The 21131-nt window shown below is 35.2% G+C and overlaps 1 protein-coding gene across 1 annotated transcript in view; it reads left to right on the top strand.

Moving 5' to 3' along the window:
- Positions 1-8310, top strand: part of C6H14orf39 (chromosome 6 C14orf39 homolog) — a 50952-nt gene extending 42642 nt beyond the window's left edge. The window contains exon 18 of the mRNA XM_020909975.2: positions 7451-8310. Coding sequence (XP_020765634.1) covers positions 7451-7650 — 200 coding nt within the window. The 3' untranslated portion in view covers positions 7651-8310. The remainder of the gene's footprint in view (positions 1-7450) is intronic.
- Positions 8311-21131: the final 12821 nt, after the last annotated feature.

The following is a 21131-nucleotide window of genomic DNA, read 5'->3' as shown; positions in this document are numbered from 1 at the left end:
ACAGTGCACAAGGGTTCCCTTTTCTGTACATCCTCACCAACATTTGTTATTTCTTGGCCATTCTAACAGGTATGAGATGATATTTCATTGCATTTTTAACTTACATTTCCCTAGTAACTAGTGACATTGAACATCTTTTTATGTTCTTGCTGGCCATTTGTATACCTTCTTTGGAAAAATACCCCTTCAGACTGTTTGTCCATTTTTAATTGAATTACTTGTTTGTTTGCTGTTGAGTTGTATGAGTTCTTTGTATATTTTGGATGTTAACCCTTTATTGGCTATATAGTTTACAAATATATTTTACCATTTTGTAAGTTGTCTCTTGACATTGTTGACTGTTTCTTTTGTTGTGCAGAAGTTTTTACTTTTGCTTATGTTTTTAGGTGTTATATCCAAAATATTATTGCCAAGACTCAAATCAGGGACCTTTTTTCTTATGTTTTCTTCTAGGAGTTTCATGGTATCCAGTTTTAAATTTTAAGTCTTTACTCTGTTTTGAGTTAATATTTGTGAGTAGTATAAGTGGTGTACTTTCATTCCTTTTCATATGAATATCCTATTTTCCCAGCACTGTTTATTGAAGAGGCTATCTTTCCATTGAATATTCTTGGCTCCTTTATCAAATATTAGTTTTATATGCTTGGGTTTATTTCTGGGCTCTCAGTTCTGTTCCATTGATCTATTTATCTGTTTTTATATGCCAGTACCATTCTGTTTTGATTACTATAGCTCTGTAGTATAGCTTGAAATCAGGAGTGCAATTCCTCCCTCCTTATTCTTTCTCAGGATTACTTTGGCTTTTCTTTTGTGGTTCCATGTAAAATTAAAAATTTTTTTTCTACTTCTGTAAAAACAGTCATTAGAATCTTGATAGAGAGCACACTAAATTTATAGATAGATTTTGATAGTATTGGCATTACAATTAACAATGTTGCTTCTTCCAATCCATGAACACAGGATACCTTTCCATTTATTTTTGTCTTTAATTTTTTTTTACCAGTGTCTTACAGTTTTCAGAGTAGATGTTTTTTACCTCTTTGGTTAAGTTTATTCCTAAGTATTTAACTGTTTTGATGTAAATTGCAACTGTATTGAATTTATTGATTAGATATAACAGTTTTTTATGGAGCCTCTAGAATTTTATATATATATAAAATCATGTCATCTGCAAATAGAGACAGTTTTGCCTCTTCATTTCCAGTTTCGAGGCCTTTATTTCTTTTTCTTGCCTGAATGCTCTGACAAGGACTCTCAATACTGTGTTGAATGGGAGTGTTGAGAGTAAACACCCTTGTCTTGTTCCTGATTGTAGAGGAAACGCTTTCAATCTTTTATTATTGTGTATGATGTTAGCGGTGGATTTATTGTATAATGGCCTTTATTATGTTTATTATGTTAAGATGCATTTCTTCTATACCTAATGTTTTAAGAATTTTATCATGAATGGGTTAAATTTGTCAAATGTTATCTCTGCAACTACTGAGATGATCATTTGATTTTTTTCTTTCATTCTATTAATGTGATATATCACAATGATTGATTTGTATACATCAAACCATCCTTGCATCCTAGGAATAAATCCCACTTGAGCATGATGAGTGATCCTTTTAACATGATGCTTAATTTGGTTTGCAAGTATTTTGTTTTTTGTTTTTTGATTTTTTTTGATTATCATCTAATATTCTTTATAATTCTTAAGTACATTTTGATCATTTACATTATTAACAAAGTGTATCAATTTTATTCAATTTAAAAATTTTCAATTTTTCTTTTTGTTATTAACTCTTTTTTTTTTCCATTTATTTTTATTAGTTGGAGGCCAATTACTTTACAACATTGCAGTGGTTTTTGTCATACATTGAAATGAATTAGCCATGGATTTACATGTATTCCCCATCCCGGTCCCCCCTCCCACCTCCCTCTCCACCCCATCCCTCTGGGTCTTCCCAGTGCACCAGGCCCGAGCACTTGTCTCATGCATCCAACCCAGACTGGTGATCTGTTTCACCCTAGATATACATGTTTCGATGCTGTTCTCTTGAAACATCCCACCCTCGCCTTCTCCCACAGAGTCCACAAGTCTGTTCTATACATCTGTGTCTCTTTTTCTTTTTTTGCATATAGGGTTATCGTTACCATCTTTCTAAATTCCATATATATGTGTTAGTATACTGTAATGGTCTTTATCTTTCTGGCTTACTTCGCTCTGTATAATGGGCTCCAGTTTCACCCATCTCATTAGAACTGATTCAAATGAATTCTTTTTAATGGCTGAGTAATATTCCGTGGTGTATATGTACCACAGCTTCCTCATCCATTCGTCTGCTGATGGGCATCTAGGTTGCTTCCATGTCCTGGCTATTATAAACAGTGCTTCGATGAACATTGGGGTGCACGTGTCTCTTTCGGATCTGGTTTCCTCAGTGTGTATGCCTAGAAGTGGTATTGCTGGGTCATATGGCAGATCTATTTCCAGCTTTTTAAGGAATCTCCACACTGTTTTCCATAGTGGCTGTACTAGTTTGCATTCCCACCAACAGTGTAAGAGGGTTCCCTTTTCTCCACACCCTCTCCAGCATTTATTGCTTGTAGACTTTGGATAGCAGCCATCCTGACTGGCATGTAATGGTACCTCATTGTGGTTTTTATTTGCATTTCTCTGATAATGAGTGATGTTGAGCATCTTTTCATGTGTTTTTTTGCCATCCGTATGTCTTCCTTGGAGAAATGTCTGTTTAGTTCTTTGGCCCATTTTTTGATTGGGTCATTTATTTTTCTGGAATTGAGCTGCAGGAGTTGCTTGTATATTTTTGAGATTAATCCTTTGTCTGTTGCTTCATTTGCTATTATTTTCTCCCAATCTGAGGGCTGTCTTTTCACCTTGCTTATAGTTTCCTTTGTTGTGCAAAAGCTTTTAAGTTTCATTAGGTCCCATTTGTTTATTTTTGCTTTTGTTTCTAAAATTCTGGGAGGTGGGTCATAGAGGATCCTGCTGTGATTTATGTTGGAGAGTGTTTTGCCTATGTTCTCCTCTAGGAGTTTGATAGTTTCTGGTCTTACATTTAGATCTTTAATCCATTTTGAGTTTATTTTTGTGTATGGTGTTAGAAAGTGTTCTAGTTTCATTCTTTTACAAGTGGTTGACCAGTTTTCCCAGCACCACTTGTTAAAGAGGTTGTCTTTTTTCCATTGTATATCCTTGCCTCCTTTGTCGAAGATAAGGTGACCATAGGTTCGTGGATTTATCTCTGGGCTTTCTATTCTGTTCCATTGATCTATATTTCTGTCTTTGTGCCAGTACCATACTGTCTTGATGACTGTGGCTTTGTAGTAGAGCCTGAAGTCAGGCAGGTTGATTCCTCCAGTTCCATTCTTCTTTCTCAAGGTTACTTTGGCTATTCGAGGTTTTTTGTATTTCCATACAAATTGTGAAATTATTTGTTCTAGTTCTGTGAAAAATACCGTTGGTAGTTTGATAGGGATTGCATTGAATCTATAGATTGCTTTGGGTAGTATAGCCATTTTGACAATATTGATTCTTCCAATCCATGAACACGGTATATTTCTCCATTTGTTTGTGTCCTCTTTTGCAAGTATTTTGGTGAGAATTTTTGCATCTGTATTCATCGGAGGTATTAGTCTGTAGTTTTTTTTTTTTTATGGTAGTATCCTTTTCTGGCTTCAGTATGAAGGTAAGCTAGCCTCATAAAATGTGTTTGAAATGTTCCATCTTCTTTGATTTTTTTTTTTTGAAGAGCTTGAGAAAGATTGATATTAATTCTTCTCTAAGTATTTGGTAAAATTCACAATTGAAGTTATCTGATAGGACTTTATTTGTAATTATATAATTGATATCTCTTTATATCTAAGATATCTGTTGACATTTAAAACAGCATATCTGAAATCAAACTGGTTCTCTTTCTGATGTACCTGATGGTATCTCCATTTTCTAGTTGCTAAGACTCAGAACATCAGTCATAATTGTAACTTTTTTCTGTGCCTGTGACTACATTCAACAAGTCATCAAGTGTGTCAGTTTTCTCTCTGAAATACTTTTCTTTCCTATTTTCATTATATGGAAATAATTAAATTTAAGACTCTTATTATCATTCACTTGGGCTATTTCAGTAACATTGTAATTGGTCTTTTTATCCTTTTAACTTACTTAGAGATCATACCCCAGTTACTCTTTCTTATGCACAGTATTGACCATCTCATTGCCCTGGTTAAATACCTTTAATGTATCCTCTAGAGTAGCAAATTATGCTCCCATTTTTCTAACCTAGCTCCTAAGCCTTTTCTCCTATTAAAATAATTTGTGCTTTGGCTATACTGAAGAACTCACTGCATCCCTAGTTTGCCCACACTTTCTTAACCTGCTTTTTCTTCCTGAAATCCTCAACTTCCATTTCTCTCTAACAATCTTTTCAAGACCAAGACTCTTCCATAAAACCTTTTATTTTCCCCTTTGACATTCCATTAAAAAAAAAAAAGTCTTCCTAAAAGGAACGAGATGAAGAATATTCTCTAAACTATAAAACTTGGGGCCCTGGTTGCCTAACAGTAAGTAAAGAAGATATTATCTGAAGACTGAGTTACTTAGTTTATGAAAACTTCCCAGATCGATAAGATGGGCAGCAGTTGGAATTGACTTTCCATTCAGTTCAGTTCAGTTCAGTCGCTCAGTCGTGTCTGACTCTTTGCGACCCCATGAATCGCAGCACACCAGGCCTCCCTGTCCATCACCAACTCCCGGAGTTTACTCAAACTCATGTCCATCGAGTCGGTGATGCCATCCAGCCATATCATCCTCTGTCATCCCCTTCTCCTCCTGCCCCCAGTCCCTCCCAGCATCAGGGTCTTTTCCAGTGAGTAACTCTTCACATGAGGTGGCCAAAGTATTGGAGTTTCAGCTTCAGCATCAGTCCTTCCAATGAACACCCAGGACTGATCTCCTTTAGGATGGACTGGTTGGATCTCCTTGCAGTCCAAGGGACTCTCAAGAGTCCTCTCCAACACCACAGTTCAAAAACAGAGTTTTGTTTTTTAGTTGCTAAGTCATGTCCAACTTTTTTGCAACCTATGGACTGTTGCCTGCCAGGCGCCTCTGCCCATGAGATTTCTCAGGCAAGAATACTGGAGTGGGTTGCCATTTCCTTCTCCAGAGAAAAGCAAAGTAGCCATATTTAATTAGATGATTTCTAGATATGAGACCACTGTCCATCCTACTACAAATTATAAATTTTTAAGACATTTTTCTGAATTTTTAGTTGTTATGTAGAAATTAAAGTTATTTTCTATTTTGAAAATGTTCTCTCCTTTACTTTTCTGATTCTCTTTTTAAAATACATTTTCATACCTGTACTATTATTATGCTGTAATTACTTATGAATATATACAAAATCTTTTCTAATCATAGGTTCTTTGAGGGCAGGACTCTGTTTTATTCACCTTTGAATTCTCCCCAGCACCTGGACTACACAGTAATCTTGAATAGTAATCTATTATTTTATTTATAGTGATCATTGTTTTATGAATACTTCATATGAACTTCTTCTGAAATTAAAATAATGTCAGACTCATTTTTTTCCAAGGGAGATTTAAGATTTTTAGTTCTTCCTGGATCTTTAGCTATGTTATAGCTATTTTCTTTTGTTTAAGTCTTACGTATGTATACTAAAGTCACTGGAAAAATGAAGCGAGAAAGGGAAAGAGGAAGAACTCAAGATCAGTCTATCCATCTCTCCATCCCTGTATCCATCCATCCACGCACCCAACCTATTGCTATTGGATCAGCTTTACTTAGGGTAAAGTAACTGAGATATTTGAAAATATATGAAATTTCAAAATGGCACAAAGTGAATTGTTTTTCTTAATATATTAATTGAATTGGTTCTCTGTGGAAAAAATATAGATGCTTTAAAAGACTTATTTCAAATAAGCCTTTGGATTGCTATACATTTTAAATTGTTAAATAAGACTCTTGAGAGTCCCTTGGACTGCAAGGAAATCCAACCAGTCCATCCTAAAGGAGATCAGTCCTGGGTGTTCATTGGAAGGACTGATGCTGAAGCTGAAACACCACTACTTTGGCCACCTCATGCGAAGAATTGACTCATTGGAAAAGACCCTGATGCTGGGAGGGATTGGGGACAGGAGGAGAAGGGGACGACAGGATGAGATGGCTAGATGGCATCACTGACTCGATAGACATGAGTTTGAGTAAACTCTGGGAGTTGGTGATGGACAGGGAGGCCTGGTGTGCTGCGATTCATGGGGTCGCCAAGAGTTGGACATGACTGAGTGACTGAACTGAACTGAATTAAAATTATAATTAAGATATTGAAAATTTATTTTACAACTATAGTCTTAATATAATGAATGAAAAACAATATTTTTCTTTAATGGCAGTTCTTGGAATCATTAACCAAATAATTCTTTATGGAATTGATTCCAAAGTTCTTTTTTAAACTATAAACCTCTTTTCATTGTTCTATCAATTTCCTTGAACAATGCCATGAAAAGTATATTGTAGTTACTCAATAAATAATAGCTGAATAAACCTAACTTATATAGTATGTTTCAGATCACTAGATCTTTTTCCATTCTTTTTCTATGATTTTAGGTAATGCCAAGCATTTATCATCTTTTCCCTGTGTAGCGCCATTTCTAAACATTTTCCTATTCCAGTCTTTCTTATTATCTCTTGAGAAATTCTTACAAAGCAGTTCAAATCTTGTCATATCTTTGCTTGAAGACTTTTAATGAGTTCATCTTATCTACCAAATAAAGTAAAGATTCTTTAGTTGGAGATGAATTCATTTCCAATGAATCAATGAATTCATTGATTTCCAAGCTCATCTTTGTTAATTCCATTTTAATAACTCTCTGTTATTTCTCAATGCTTCTGATAAGTTGAATTGATTTTTTTCCTTCATATTTCTTATGCACATCTGTTTCTGTTCCTCTGTGTTATTCTCTCCATCTGAGATTTTTTATTCCTTTTTCTACCTTATACACTAGCTTTCATGGTGGCTCAGATGGGAAAGAATTCAATGCAGGAGACCCAAGTTCAATCCTTGGATTGGGAAGATTCCCCTAGAGAAGGAAATGGCAACCCAACTCCAGTATTCTTGCCTGGAGAATCCCAGGGACAGAGGAACCTGGCGGGCTACAGTCCATGGGGTCACAAAGAGTCAGACACAACTGAGTGACTAACACAACACTCTTTATATACTTGAATTAAAATTACATCAAAGTAGGGTTTAAGTTTGAAACTGTTTAACCTTCCATAGTACAAAAGACTAAGCTTTGCACATAAGAGGAAAACTATTAAATATCTGATTTAATGTTACCCTATTTATTGTATGCTGTATCCTGTAATTTGGTAGGTTGTACAGGTTATGTAACATAAACTGCATGACATTGTAATATTTATCTTCCTCAGGAAACTTATTTGGGAAACCAGAAAAAGAAGATGTTTTTACTTTTTCTTTCCCATCAGACTCTTCAACTCATACATTTGGTGCTGAAAGAGATGATTTTAGTTTTCCGTTTTCATTTGAACAGGATCAAAACTCAGCACTTTCTTCTGTAAAAGGGTTTTCATCTTCCTCACAAAATACAACACAATTTACTTTTTTTTGAACTAGTTACTGATTTATTGAATTATTTCACTGCTCTGCAATTATCTAGGGCATAAATTTATGTTATTACTTAAACTATGAAGACCACTTTCTTTTGTTGATTAAAGAAATAATGGGTTACCATAGTAACATTATTTGATTATATTGATTTAACATTGAAGGAAATTAAGCCTGTGTCATCTACATTTATTTTTACTTGCAGCATTAGCTATCATTATTTATTTTGATTTTGATTTTGCAAGCTATGTTCTTTGAGAACCTGTGCTTCACTGCTACAGTAAAGAGAGTGATACTTTATAAAGATCTTGAAGAATTTATACTATTGATATTGAATGTTATTTTTTATAATACAACAAAAATTTAAATACTACTCATTATTCTAAGATGGTATCTTTAATAGAAGAAAATTAAATGTGAATGGAATAATTTATGAAAGTTGGATGGTTGCATTAATGGCGATACTGTTAATATTTATTTTTGCTTAAACCTTTTTGAAGAACATTTAAAAATTTGATGCCTGTCTTCAACAAAAAATTCACCTTTGTGTTTTTATGTATTCATAGTATTTGCTTGTCAATCATTTATATAGCTTAAGTGAAGATAATTAAATTTTGATGAAATTGTATAAATAAAATTACTCAATATCTTTGTACCTTTGCTTTTAAAAATTAATTGAAGTAATAAAGAGTAATTTGATCTGACTGCTGAAAGATTTTGAGCCTCACCTGTTTTCTTCCCCTCCTGCCCCACATCTGGTCAAGCTGGTAAGAAAGCCTAGGAGTTTCCTCCTTTGGCATCAATGGAATATTCAAAACCCTGTATAGGAACTTTTGTCATGGCCTATCCCTAACTGCTGTAAAAACCCAAAGCTAGTATCTCCTTTCTCTGCCATTTTCAGATTAGGTTTTCAGATCAGGTCTATTCTTCTCAGAAAATGTTATTCTGTAAGTAATAAGCCTTGTCATACCTTTTTGGAGTGTGTGGTGTCATCAGTCTCAATATCCAAACCAAATTGTGGGTGAAAATTAATCTTGCTTTTTCAGGATGTCGATATATATCACAATTGTAGTAACTAAACCTTCCCAAACTTTTTAGAAGTCAAAAGGATGGTATTACTAAGGGTAGAAAGAATTTAAGGAAACTTTGGACTGTTTTAAAAATCTTCAACAGCTGGTTGAATGATGAAAATTTCAGTTAAAAAGCTGGAATTTTTCTTTTTATATCAACTATTAATTTTATTGTGTATGATTTAATTAATTAGTGGTTTTGACATAATAAAGACACTATATGTGAGAAAGGATAAAAATGTAACTGGCTTGTTACTTAGTAATAGGTTCAAAACTGGTTTTAGCTTTGACCAACACACTGATGGCATGGTTTATTTTTACTCTTAAATAGAGAAATGTCTAGCAAGCAAGTATGGTTAGATTTACCATGTAAAGGTAAAAGAAATATTTTTAAAGAATCTACACTGTGTGTGACATTTTGAGGACATATAAAATTGCTGAAGATACAGTATTTAAATTTTTAAAATATTTATTTATTTGGCTTAGTTGAGCATGTGGGATCTTTGTTGCAGCTCTTGTATTTCACTCCAGTTGTGCTGCTCGGGCTCCAGAGTGCACAGGCTGTCTCCCGGCTGTATGTGGGATCGTAGTTCCCTGACCAGGGATCGAACTGTGTCCCCTGCATTGGAAAGCAGATTCTTAACCACTGGACTGCCAGGGAAGTTCCCAAGTCTTTATACTTAAGGAACTTAAAATTTAGTTGAGGAGACAAAGTATAGGAATCAATATAGCATATTAAAATAAAATAGTTAATAATCACATTCTATAGCTTATAACTTGGTCTCTGCAAGGGAAGAGATTAAGGGCTCAAGAAACCTTTCTTTTCTAATTCTGTCATCATGGACTGGAAAGCCTGGGAAGAATTCATCGAAGAGGATGTGAATTAGGATTTTAAAGGTATGTAGATTATAAAATTATTTCTTAGAAGGTTACCTATTTTTAGTTTTACATTTTTTATTGCCTAATTTTAGTGGCTAGTGTTTAGTACAATTTCATTAAATGCTTGTTGGGTTTATAGGATTGATATGAATTTGTAAAGGAGGCAGTGAGGACTTTCTATGTAAGGGAAACAATAGGAGCAAAAGAAAAATGTAATCACAAATTGTGTGGAGGAAATTAAAGAGTAAGTATATACAAATTGTAAAAATTTTTTTTTGGTTTTGTGAAAAATGCCATTGGTAATTTGATAGGGATTGCATTGAATCTGTAGATTGCTGTGGGTAATATAATCATTTTCACAAACTATTTGTTAAATATATCTTTCAATTTCTTTGACCTATGAATTATTTAGAAGTGCATTGTTTAATTTCAAAATATTTAAAGTTATGTAAATATTTTATTTTTACTGACTTAACATGATTGCATTGGGATTATTTAACATATGATTTCTATTCTTTTAAATTTGAGTCTTGTGTAGCCCTATGTTTATGTGCTTAGTCGCTCAGACTGTCCAACTCTTTGCAACCCCATGAACTGTAGCCTGCCAGGCTCCTCTATCCATGGGGATTCACCAGGCAAGAATAATGGAGTGGGTTGCCATGCTCTCCTCCAGGGGATCTCCCCAACCCAGGGATCAAACTCATGACTCCTGTATTGCAGGTGGATTCTTTACCATCTGAGCCATCATATAGTTTCTTTGTAAACAAATTATGTGTATTTTTAAGAAGTGTATATTTGGCAGTTGTTGGGTGTAAGGTAGCAGTCTTATTAGTTAGGTCAAGGTGTTTTGGTGTTGTTCAGATCATCTTTATCTTTGCTCTTAATTGCTAAGAAAAGGCTAGTAAAAACTATGACTGGATCTGCCCTGGCAGTCCAGTTGTTAAGACCTTTGTCTTCCAGTGCAAGGGGTGAGAGTTCAATCCCTGGTCAGGAACGAAGATCTCACATGCCTGGTGGCCATAAAAATCCAAAACATAAAACAGAAGCAATGTTGTAACAAATTCAATCTCTGCACATACTCCCTCTAATAGTCCCATGTGATATTGTGGCTTTTTTCTCTTTGGTCAGAATGAAGTTGAGAAATGTGTGCTTTTAGGTGAGCACATTACCTGGGGTTTTATTACTAAGAAAGAAGAGGAAACTAGATATTGAGAAGTAATTAGTCCCATATTATGTGGTTTTTGTTTTGCTTCTTAGTTTATATAATAGCAAATTTTAGGACTTGATGACATGTATTCTCCTTTACTCACCATATTTCATAGTATATTCCTGGGTACATTTATTTTTATGCTCAGGTATGTCTTCCAAGAGTGTTTCACAAGATGATTCTTGAATAGTAAACCTTCTGAGGTCTTTTATGTCTGGGAACATCTTTATTTTTCTCTTTTATTAATTTTTAAAACTCAAATTTCTTTTTTTAAACAATTGAAGTATAATTGACCTACAATATTATATGCATTTCATGTATACAACATAGTTTTGATGTCTATGTACATTACGCATTGATCACCATGATAAGTCTAGTAACTGCTAGTCATCATACAAAGTTATTACAGTATTATTAACTATATTCCTATATTCATTATATCTCATCTCTGTGACTTATTTTATAACTGTAAATTTGTGCCCTTTGATCCCCTTCACCCATTTTGCCCACTCATTCTCCTTTTTGGCAATCACCAGTTTGTTTTCTTTATCTGTATCTGTTTCTGTATTTTGTTTTTTAGATTGCATATACAAGTGAAATCATACAGTTTTGTCATTCTATGTCTGATTTCTTTCACTTAACATATTGCCCCCTAGGTTCACTCATGTTGTTGCAAAGGGCAAGATTTAATTCTCTGGAGTTATGTTCCATTGTGTATACACACACACACACACACACACACACACACACACACACAGGGAACATTGTGTGTTCCACATCTTTCTTATCTGTTTATCAGTGATACTTTAGGTTGCTTCCATATCTTATCTATTACAAACAGTGCTGCAGTGAATATTGGGGTGTTTCCATCACCTTTGGATGTATACCTAAAGGTGGAATTGCTGGATCATATGGTAGTTGTATTTCAGTCTTTTCAGTAACCTCCTTATTATTTTCCATGGAGGCTATACCAATGTGCAGTTTCACCAACAATACACAAGAGTTCCTTTCTCTCCACAGCCTTGCCAACACTTGTTATTTCTTGTCTTTCTGATAATACCCATTGCAAAGTGTGTAACATGATGTCTATTTGGGGTTTTGATTTGCCTTTCTGTGATGACTTTAATGATATTGAGCATATTTTCATGTGTTTCTTGATGATCTTTATATCTTCCTTGGGGGAAAAAGATCCTCTGTCCCTTTTTAAATTTGATTTTTTTTATATTGAGATGTATGAGTTCTTTATATATATTTGATACTAACCCCAGATCAGATGTATCATTCTGTTTCAGTTCAGTTCAATTGCTCCATTCTGTCTGACTCTTTGTGATCCCATGGACCGCAGCACGCCAAGCTTCCCTGTCCATCACCAATTCCTGGAGCTTGCTCAAATCTTGTCCATCAAGTTGGTGATGCCATTCAACCATCTCATCCTCTGTCATCCCATTATCCTCCAGCCTTCAATCCTTCCCAGCATCAGGGTCTTTTCCAATAAGTCACTTCATTGCATCAGGTGGCCAAAATATTGGAGCTTCAGCATCAGTCCTTCCAATGAATATTCAGTGTTGATTTCCTTTATAACTGACTGGTTTAATCTCCTTACAGTCCAAGGGACTCTCAAGAGTCTTCTCCAACACCACAGTTTAAAAGCATCAATTCTTCGGCACTCAGCTTTCTTTATGGTCCAACTCTCACATCCATACATGACTACTGGAAAAGCCATAGCTTTGACTAGACAGACCTTTGTCCATAGAGTAATGTCTCTGCCTTTTAATATGCTTTCTAGGTTGGGCTTCCCTGGTAGCTCAGGTAAAGAATCTGCCTGTAATGCAGGAGACCCAGGTTCAATTCCTGAAACAGGAAGATCTCCTGGAAAAGGAAATGGCAACCCACTCCAGTATTCTTTCCTGGGGAATCCCATGGACAGGGAACTACAGTCTATGGGATTGCAAAGAGTTGGATATGACTGTGAGACTAACTCAACTCAGGTTGCTTATAGCTTTTCTTAAAAGGAGCAAGTGTCTTAATTTCATGGCTGCAGTCACCACCTGCAGTGATTTTGGAGCCCAAGAAAATAAAATCTGTCACTGTTTCCATTGTTTCCCCATCTATTTGCCATGAAGTGATGGGACCAGATGCCATGGTCTTAGTTTTATGAATGTTGCATTTTAAGCCAAGTTTTTCACTCTCCTCTTTCACTTTCATCAAGAGGTTCTGTAGTTCCTCTTTGTTTTCTTCCATAAGGGTGGTGTCATCTGCATATCTGAGGTTATTGATATCTCTCCTGGCAATCTTGATTCCAGCGTGTGCTTCATTCAGCCTAGCATTTTGCATGATGTAATCTGCTTAAAAGTTATATAAGCAGAGTGACAGTATACAGTTTTCCTTTCCCAATTTGGAACCAGTCTGCTGTTCCATGGCCAGTTTTAAATGTTGCTTCTTGACCTGCATACAGATTTCTCAAGAGGCAGGTAAGGTGGTTTGGTATTCCCATTTCTTGAAGAATTTTCCACAGTTTGTTGTGAACCACACAGTCAAAGGCTTTAACATAGTCAATGAAGCAGAAACAGATGTTTTTCTGGAATTCTCTTATTTTTTCCATTTTCCAAAGAATGTTGTCAATTTGATCTCTGGCTCCTCTGGCTTTTCTAAATCTCACTTGAACATCTGGAAGTTCTTGGTTCACATACTCTTGAAGCCTAACTTGGACAATTTCTAGCATTACTTTGTTAGCATCCAAATGGCGCAATTATGCAGTAGTTTGAACATTCTTTGGCATTGCCTTACTTTGGGATTGGAATGAAAACATCTTGTCCAGTCTTATGGGCACTGCTGACTTTAAATTTGCTGGCATATTAAGTGCAGCACATTCACAGCATTATCTTTTAGGACTTGGAATAACCCAGCTGGAATTCCATTACCTCCACTAGCTTCATTTGTAGTGATGCTTCCTAAGGCCCATTTGACTTCACACTCCAAGATGTCTGACTCTAGGTGAGTGATCACACCATCATGGTTATCTGGGTCATGAAGATCTTTTTTATATAGTTCTTCTGTGTATTCTTGCCACCTCTTCTTAATATTTTCTGCTTCTGTTAGGTCCATACTGTTTCTGTCCTTTATTGTGCCCATCTTTGCTTGAAATGTTCCCTTGGTATCATAATTTTCTTGAAGAGATCTCTGGTCTTTCCCATTCTATCGTCTTCCTCTATTTCTTTGCATTGGTCACTTAGGAAAGCTTTCTTATGTCTCCTTGCTATTCTCTGGAACTCTGCATTCAGATGGATATATCTTTTTCTTTCTCATTTGCCTTTCACTTCTCTTCTCAGCTATTTGTGAAGCCTCCTTGGACAACTATTTTGCCTTTTTGCATTTCTTTTTCTTGGGGATAATTTTGATCATGGCCTCCTGTACAATATTATGAACCTCTGTCCATAGTTTTTCAGGCACTCTATCCATCAGATCTAATTCCTTGAATCTATTTGTCACTTCCACTGTATAATCATAACAGATTCAATTTAGGTCATACCTAAATGGTCTAGTGATTTTCCCTATTTTTTTCAATTTAAGTCTGAATTTGACAAATAAAAAGTTCATGATCTGAGCCACAGTCAGCTCCCCGTCTTGTTTTTGCTAACTGTATAGAGCTTCTCTGTTTTCAGCCACAAGGAATATGATCAATCTGATTTTAGTATTGACCGTCTGGTGATGTTCATGTATGGAGTCGTTTCTTATGTTGTTCGAAGAGGGTGTTTGCTATGACCAGTGTGTTCTCTTGGCAGAACTCTGTTAGCCTTTGCTCTGCTTCATTTTGTACTCCAAGGCCAAACTTGCCTGTTACTGCAGGTATCTCTTGACTTCCTACTTTTGCATTCCAGTCCTGTATGATGAAAAGGACATCTTTTTTTAGGTGTTAGTTCTAGAAGGTCTTGTAAGTCATCATAGAACTGTTCAACTTCAGTTCTTTGGCATTAGTGGTTGGGGCATAGACTTGGCTTATTGTGATACTGAATGGTTTGCCTTGGAAATGAACAGAGATCATTCTGTCATTTTTGAGACTGCACCCAAGTACAGCACTTTGGACTCTTTTGTTGACCATGAGGGCTACTCCATTTATTCTATTGGATTCTTGCCCATAGTAGTAGATGTAATGATCATCTGAATTAAATTTTCCCATTCCGGTCCATTTTAATTCACTGATTCCTAAAATGTCGATGTTCACTCTTGCTATCTCCTGTTTGACTACTCCCAATTCACCTTGATTCATGGACCTAACATCCAGGTTCCTTTGCGATGTTGTTCTTTACAACTTTCAACTTTTCTTCCATCACTAGTCACATCCACAACTGGGCATTGTTTTTGCTTTGGCTCAGCCTCTTCTTTCTGGAGCTATATCCCCATTCTTCTCCAGTAGCATATTGGGCACCTACCAACCTGGGGAATTCACTTTCAGTGTCATATCTTTTTGCCTTCTTATAGTGTTCATGGTGTTCTCAAGGCAAGAATACTGAAGTGGTTTGCCTTTCCCTTCTCCAGTGGGCCCCGTTTTGCCAGAACTTTCTACCATGGCCTGTCCATCTTCAGTGGCTCTACATGGCATGGCTCATAGTTTCACTGAGTTAGACAAGGCTGTGACCCATGTGATCAGTTTGGTTAGTTTTCTGTGATTGTGATTTTCATTCTGTCTGTCCTCTGATGGATGAGGATAAGAAGCTTGTGGAAGCTTCCTGATGTATCATTGCAAATATCAATTTTTTAGGTTGCCTTTTTGCTTTGTTGATGGTTTTCTTCATTGTGCAAAGTTTTTTAGTAGTTCCATTTGTTTATTTTTGCTTTTGTTTCTCTTGCCTGAGAGATCCTAAGTATTTCTAAGTCTAGTATCAAAGAGAGTACTGCATATGTTTTTTTTTTCTGGAAGTTTTATGGTTTCAGGTCTCATATTTAAGTCTTTAATTCATTATAAGTTTATTTTTGTGTATGATGTAATGTCTAAGCTGATTCTTTTACATGTAGCTGTCCTGTCTTCCCAACACCATTTGTTGAAGAGGCTATATTTTCTCCTATTATATTTTCTTGCCTCCTTTGTTGTAGATTAATTTGATCAGTATGGGTTTATTCCTGACCTCTCTATTAAGTTCCATTGATTTATGTGACCATTTTTGTTCCAGTATTGAATTGTCATTATTACTGCAACTGTGTAGTATAGTTTGACACAGGGAACATGACACCTATGCCTTTGTTCTTTCTCAAGATTATTTTGGCTATTTGGAGTCTTTTGTGTTTCCATGCAAATTTTGAAATTATTTATTCTAGTTCTGTGAAAAATGCCAGTGGAATTTTTATAGATATTGCACTGAATTTGTGGATTGTCTTGGAAAGTATGGTCATTACAGTATTGTTTCTTCCAATCCATGAGCACAGTGTATCTTTCTATATTTATCTCTAGTTTCCTTCATTGGTATCTTACAATTTTTGAGTATAGGTCTTTTACCACTTTGGTTAGACCTGTTCCTCGACTTTTTGTTCTTTCTCATGCAATTGTATAGAAATGATTTTGGTGATATTGAGCAACAGATTTCTACATATTAATTTTGTATCCTTCAACTTTACTGACTTCATTGATGAGTTCTTTTAGTTTTTTGGTGGTGTATTTAGGATTTTCTATGTATGGTATCATGTCATCTCACATAATAACAGCTTTACTTCTTCTTTTCCAATTTTCATCCCTATTTTTCTTGTCTGATTCTGTGGCTAGAACTTCCAATGTTATGTTGAATAAAAGTGGTGAAAGGGGACATCTTTGTTTTGTCTCTGATCTTAGAGGAAATGCTTTCAACTTTTTACCATTGAATATGATGTTGGCTGTAAGCTTGTCATATATGGCTTTAATGTTGAGATATGATTCCCTGTATACCCACTTTGTTAGAGTTTTTTTAAATCGTAAATAGATGTTGAATTCTGATTAAAATTTTTTCTGTATGTACTGAGATGATTATATGATTTTGGGGATAAATCCTGCTTCATCATGGCATATAATCTTTTAATGTATTATTTAATTTAATTTGCTAATATTTTGTGAGGAATTTTGTATCCATGTTCATAAGTAATGTTTGCCTGCAGTTTTCTTTTTTTTGTGGTGTCTCTGTCTGATTTGGTGTCAGTTTGATGCTGGCCTTGTAGAATAAGTTCCTTCCTCTTCAGTTTTTTTAAATTGCATGAGAAGGATAGGTGGTAACTATCCTTTTACTGTTTGGTAAAATTTACCTTTGAAGCTGTCTGGTGTTGGATCTTTTGTGGGAATTTTTGGTTATTGATTCAGTTTCATTGCTGGTAATTTGTCTGTTCATATTTTCTGTTTTTTCCTGACTTAGTCTTAGAAAATTGTACATTTCTAGGAACTTAATCATTTCATCTTGGTTGTCTATTTTATTGGCTTTTAATTATTTGTAGTAATCACCTATGATTCTTTGAATTTCTGTGGTGTTGTTTGTAACCTTTCTTTCATTTTTTATTTTATTTGGGCTCTCTGATGAATCTGGCTAAAGTTTGATCAATTTTGTTTATCTTTTCAAAGATCTAACTTAGTTTCATTTATCATGTGGTTCCTTCTTTTATCTTTAGTTGTGGAAAATCTTTTCTGCTAGTTGTCAGGTTGTTTTATCGATAATTTCTATGTAAGTAATTGTAATTTTCCTGTACTTGTGGAAGAAGGTGTATTCAGGGCTTTCCTGTTCTGCCATCTTCTCCATTTCTTGATGATGACTTTTTAGATGCAATACTGAAGACATGAAAGAAATCCATGAAAGAAATAATTAATATGCTGAACTTCATTAAAGTCAAAACTTCCTTCTTTGCAAAATACACTGTCGAGAGAATAAGACAAGCCACAAACTGCAAGAAAATATTTGTGAAAGATATATTATTATCCAAAACATACAGAGAACTCTTAAAACTGCACAAAAAGAGAACAAACCACTCAGTTGAAAAATAGGCCATGTATCTGAACAGACGCCTCACCAAGAAGATGTACAGCTGGCAAATAAGCATTGAAAAGATGCTCCACAATGTATGTCATCAGTGCAATGCAAGTTAAAACAACCTGATATCACAGTACACCTATCAAAATTGCCAAAACCAGAACACTGACAACTGATCAAGATGTGGAGCAACAGGAGCTCTTATTCACTGTGGTGGGAATGCCAACTGGGATAGCCATTTTGGAAGATAGTTTAGCAGTTTCTTATAAAGCTAAGCATACGCTTACCATATGATCCTGCAGTAGTGTTTCTTGGTAGTTACCCAAGAAGGTACAAATTCTGTCCACACAAAAACCTGTTCTTGGATTATTTGTAATTGCCAAAACTTGGAAGCAACCAAGATGTCCTTTAAGGAGTAGGTGAATGGATAAGTAAACTGTGGTATATCAGGACAATGGAAGATCATTCAGTGTTAAAAAGCTATGAAAAGATATGGAGGAAACTTAAATGCATATTACTAAGTGAAAGAAGTAAGTCTGAAAAGACTAGGTACTATATGATTCCAACTATAATACATTCTGGGCAAGGCAAAACTGGAGATAGTAATATTAGTGGTTCTGTGGGGTCCGGAGGCAGGGAAGGATGAATAGGCAGAGCACAGGATTTTTAGGACAGTGAAAAGACTCTGTATGATAGTATAATGATGGGTACATGCCATTATGACTTTGCTCAAACAAGTAGAATGTACACACAAAAAGTGAACCCTAATCTAAGCTATGGACTTTGGGTGATAAAGATGTATCAACATAGGTTCATTGATTAAGATAAATGTACCACTGTAGTGGTGGATGTTGATAATGGGAAAGGTCATGCATGTGTTGGGGTAGGGAGTGTATGAAAATCTTTTTGCCTTCTGCTCAGTTTTGCCATGAACCTAAAAGTGCTCTAAAAATGTCTTAAAAAATCAATAGAGAGAAAATTTAAACAACATATACATGTGTGTGTGCACACAGACACAACTTTAAGTTTTCTCTTATCTTACTGATTGCAGGATTATATAATCCTTTGGGGGTAATGGAAATTTTAAATATTAATTTTTATTTATCATGAATGAATAGGTACTATAATTTTAGGAATCTAAATAGGTCACTGACTAGAGCTTTAATAACTGCTAGCTGAGAAGAAATTGTTAATAATTTTCAAGTGGCATTATTACTGTTTTAAAATTTTTTCTGATATTTGAAGGAATGAATGAACAAGCAATGCATAAACCTGGCTTGCATGTTGATGTTTTCTCTTTGAATTTCAACTGCTGCCATATAACTTGCCTTAGAGGCTGAATGGCTCATTTAGAAACATTCCCATTGCCTTGCTTTTATATTTTACTCTTGATTTCTCCAAAGCTGACACAAGTCACATGCAATCAAATCTATATCCCTGGTGGACAGGCCTGTCCTAATATTCTCTGACTCACACCCAGGTTGTTTGCAGCTCAGCAGTTCTTCTAGATACATCACTTTGTATTCTGATGTTAATATCCTTCCGAGAATTTGTCTCTTAAAACATTATTTAATAGTGTACCTTTTTGAGTTAATATGAATATGATACTCTTTTTAGAACTTTAAACTACTTTTTAGAAGGTTATTTTGCCAAAGTATCAGTTCATGTTTTAAGATTTTTTGGGGGGGTGTGTTTTACAAAGTGTTTTCTCATGATGTATTTGTAGCTCCAGATTGATGAATCACAGAGAGTATAGCAGAGGAATTATGGATGGAGTATTGAATTATGGCTGAGATTGTGGACCCTGAAGTTCCTCTTTGGATTTAAACACTGAAAGATTCATGCCAAAGTGTGACTCTGAGCAATCATTTGTCATGTTTGCTTCAGTTTCCTCATTTTTAAAATGGGGCTGATGATCCTGCTCAAATAGAGTTAGGAATATTAAAGTATTTGGCTTGGTGCTTAGCTCATGGTAAGTGCTTGAAGAATGGTGGTCTAATTTGTTTAGATGTAGAAGATAAGAGATTTTCATGCAAAATATGATAAGAAAATTTGATGTTCAGGTTTTAAAAACATGTATTAAGAAATGCTAAACACATAAAATGATAGAGACAAAAGATATTTTAAATTGACTCTTAGAGTCTGTCTAATAGTAAGGCAAGTATTCATATTAGTTCAGTTATAACCTGGTCCAAGTGGATGTGAAAAATAACAACTTGCAAAAGTCATGCATGCTTTTCCTGCCAAGTAAGTGATAATTCTGTCCTCTAACACATAGTAAAAGGGTGACATTAAAATATTTACTCCCTAATCTCATTTTATTCTTTTGCCCTTCATAAATAATTCTAATTTTAAAATATTTGAATTATATATTGACTTTTTTATAATTAATAATAGCCTACATCTTTTGAACTTGTCTCTTTCTTAATCTGTGTACTTGCTGGGTTGAAAATAAAAGGGTTTCAATAGTGAAAATGTGGCAAACCTAATAATAATTAATTCAAGAAATGTTTGTTATGGTCTACTGAGTGGGAGTGATAGCCAGTACACAAACTTGCGTAAATACTTTACGTGTTCTAGGTAATGGCTTATAGGGCATAGGACCTGAGGTAGCAACTTGGCATTTCTAGGAGGTGGAACTCAGTCTGGCCAGAGTTTGGTGAATGAGAGGAAGAGGAGAGGGAAAAGAGTAGTGTATTTTATCCGAGTAGAAACAAAAAATAATCCTCCACAGCTATAGTAGCACCTTTTTAAGAACCTGAGTTTATTCATATACAAAACCAACCTAATATTAAAAGCATAGTTAAGACTGTAATACAAATTTTTTTTATTTCAACATTACACAAGTCATTTACTAAGAGATAGCTTAAAACAGAAATGTAATTAATATTCCATGCCTACAAAAACAAAATCAGTACAATAGTGTATGTCTTCTTCTTCATGATCAGAAATTTATGGGGGAAATTTTGTTTGTTTCCATTGATTAAAATAGCACACGTATGCCACTTGGACTTCCACACTGACTCAGCAGTAAAGCCTCCACCTGCAATGCAGGAGCCGCAGGAGACGTGGGTTCAATCTCAGGGTCAGGAAGATCCCCTGGAGGAAGACATGGCAACCACTCCAGTATTGTTGCCTGGAGAATCCCATGGACAGAGGAGCCTGGCAGGCTACAGTCCATAGGGTCGCAAAGAGTCAGGCATGACTGAAGCAACTTAGCATGAACGCGTGCTATTTACTCCTACTTATTCTCTACAACTGAGCTCAAAGACATCTCTGCAAAAATTCTCTAATTTCAGTAAGCATATCTAAGCTTGTATGCTCCAAAAATACTTTGTTCATACTATTAAAA

Source organism: Odocoileus virginianus, chromosome 6 (genome assembly GCF_023699985.2).
Source record: "Odocoileus virginianus isolate 20LAN1187 ecotype Illinois chromosome 6, Ovbor_1.2, whole genome shotgun sequence".
NCBI classification, from domain to species: domain Eukaryota; kingdom Metazoa; phylum Chordata; class Mammalia; order Artiodactyla; family Cervidae; genus Odocoileus; species Odocoileus virginianus.
The sequence above is the reverse complement of the archived record's forward strand: the minus strand, read 5'-3'. Positions and strand labels throughout refer to the sequence as shown.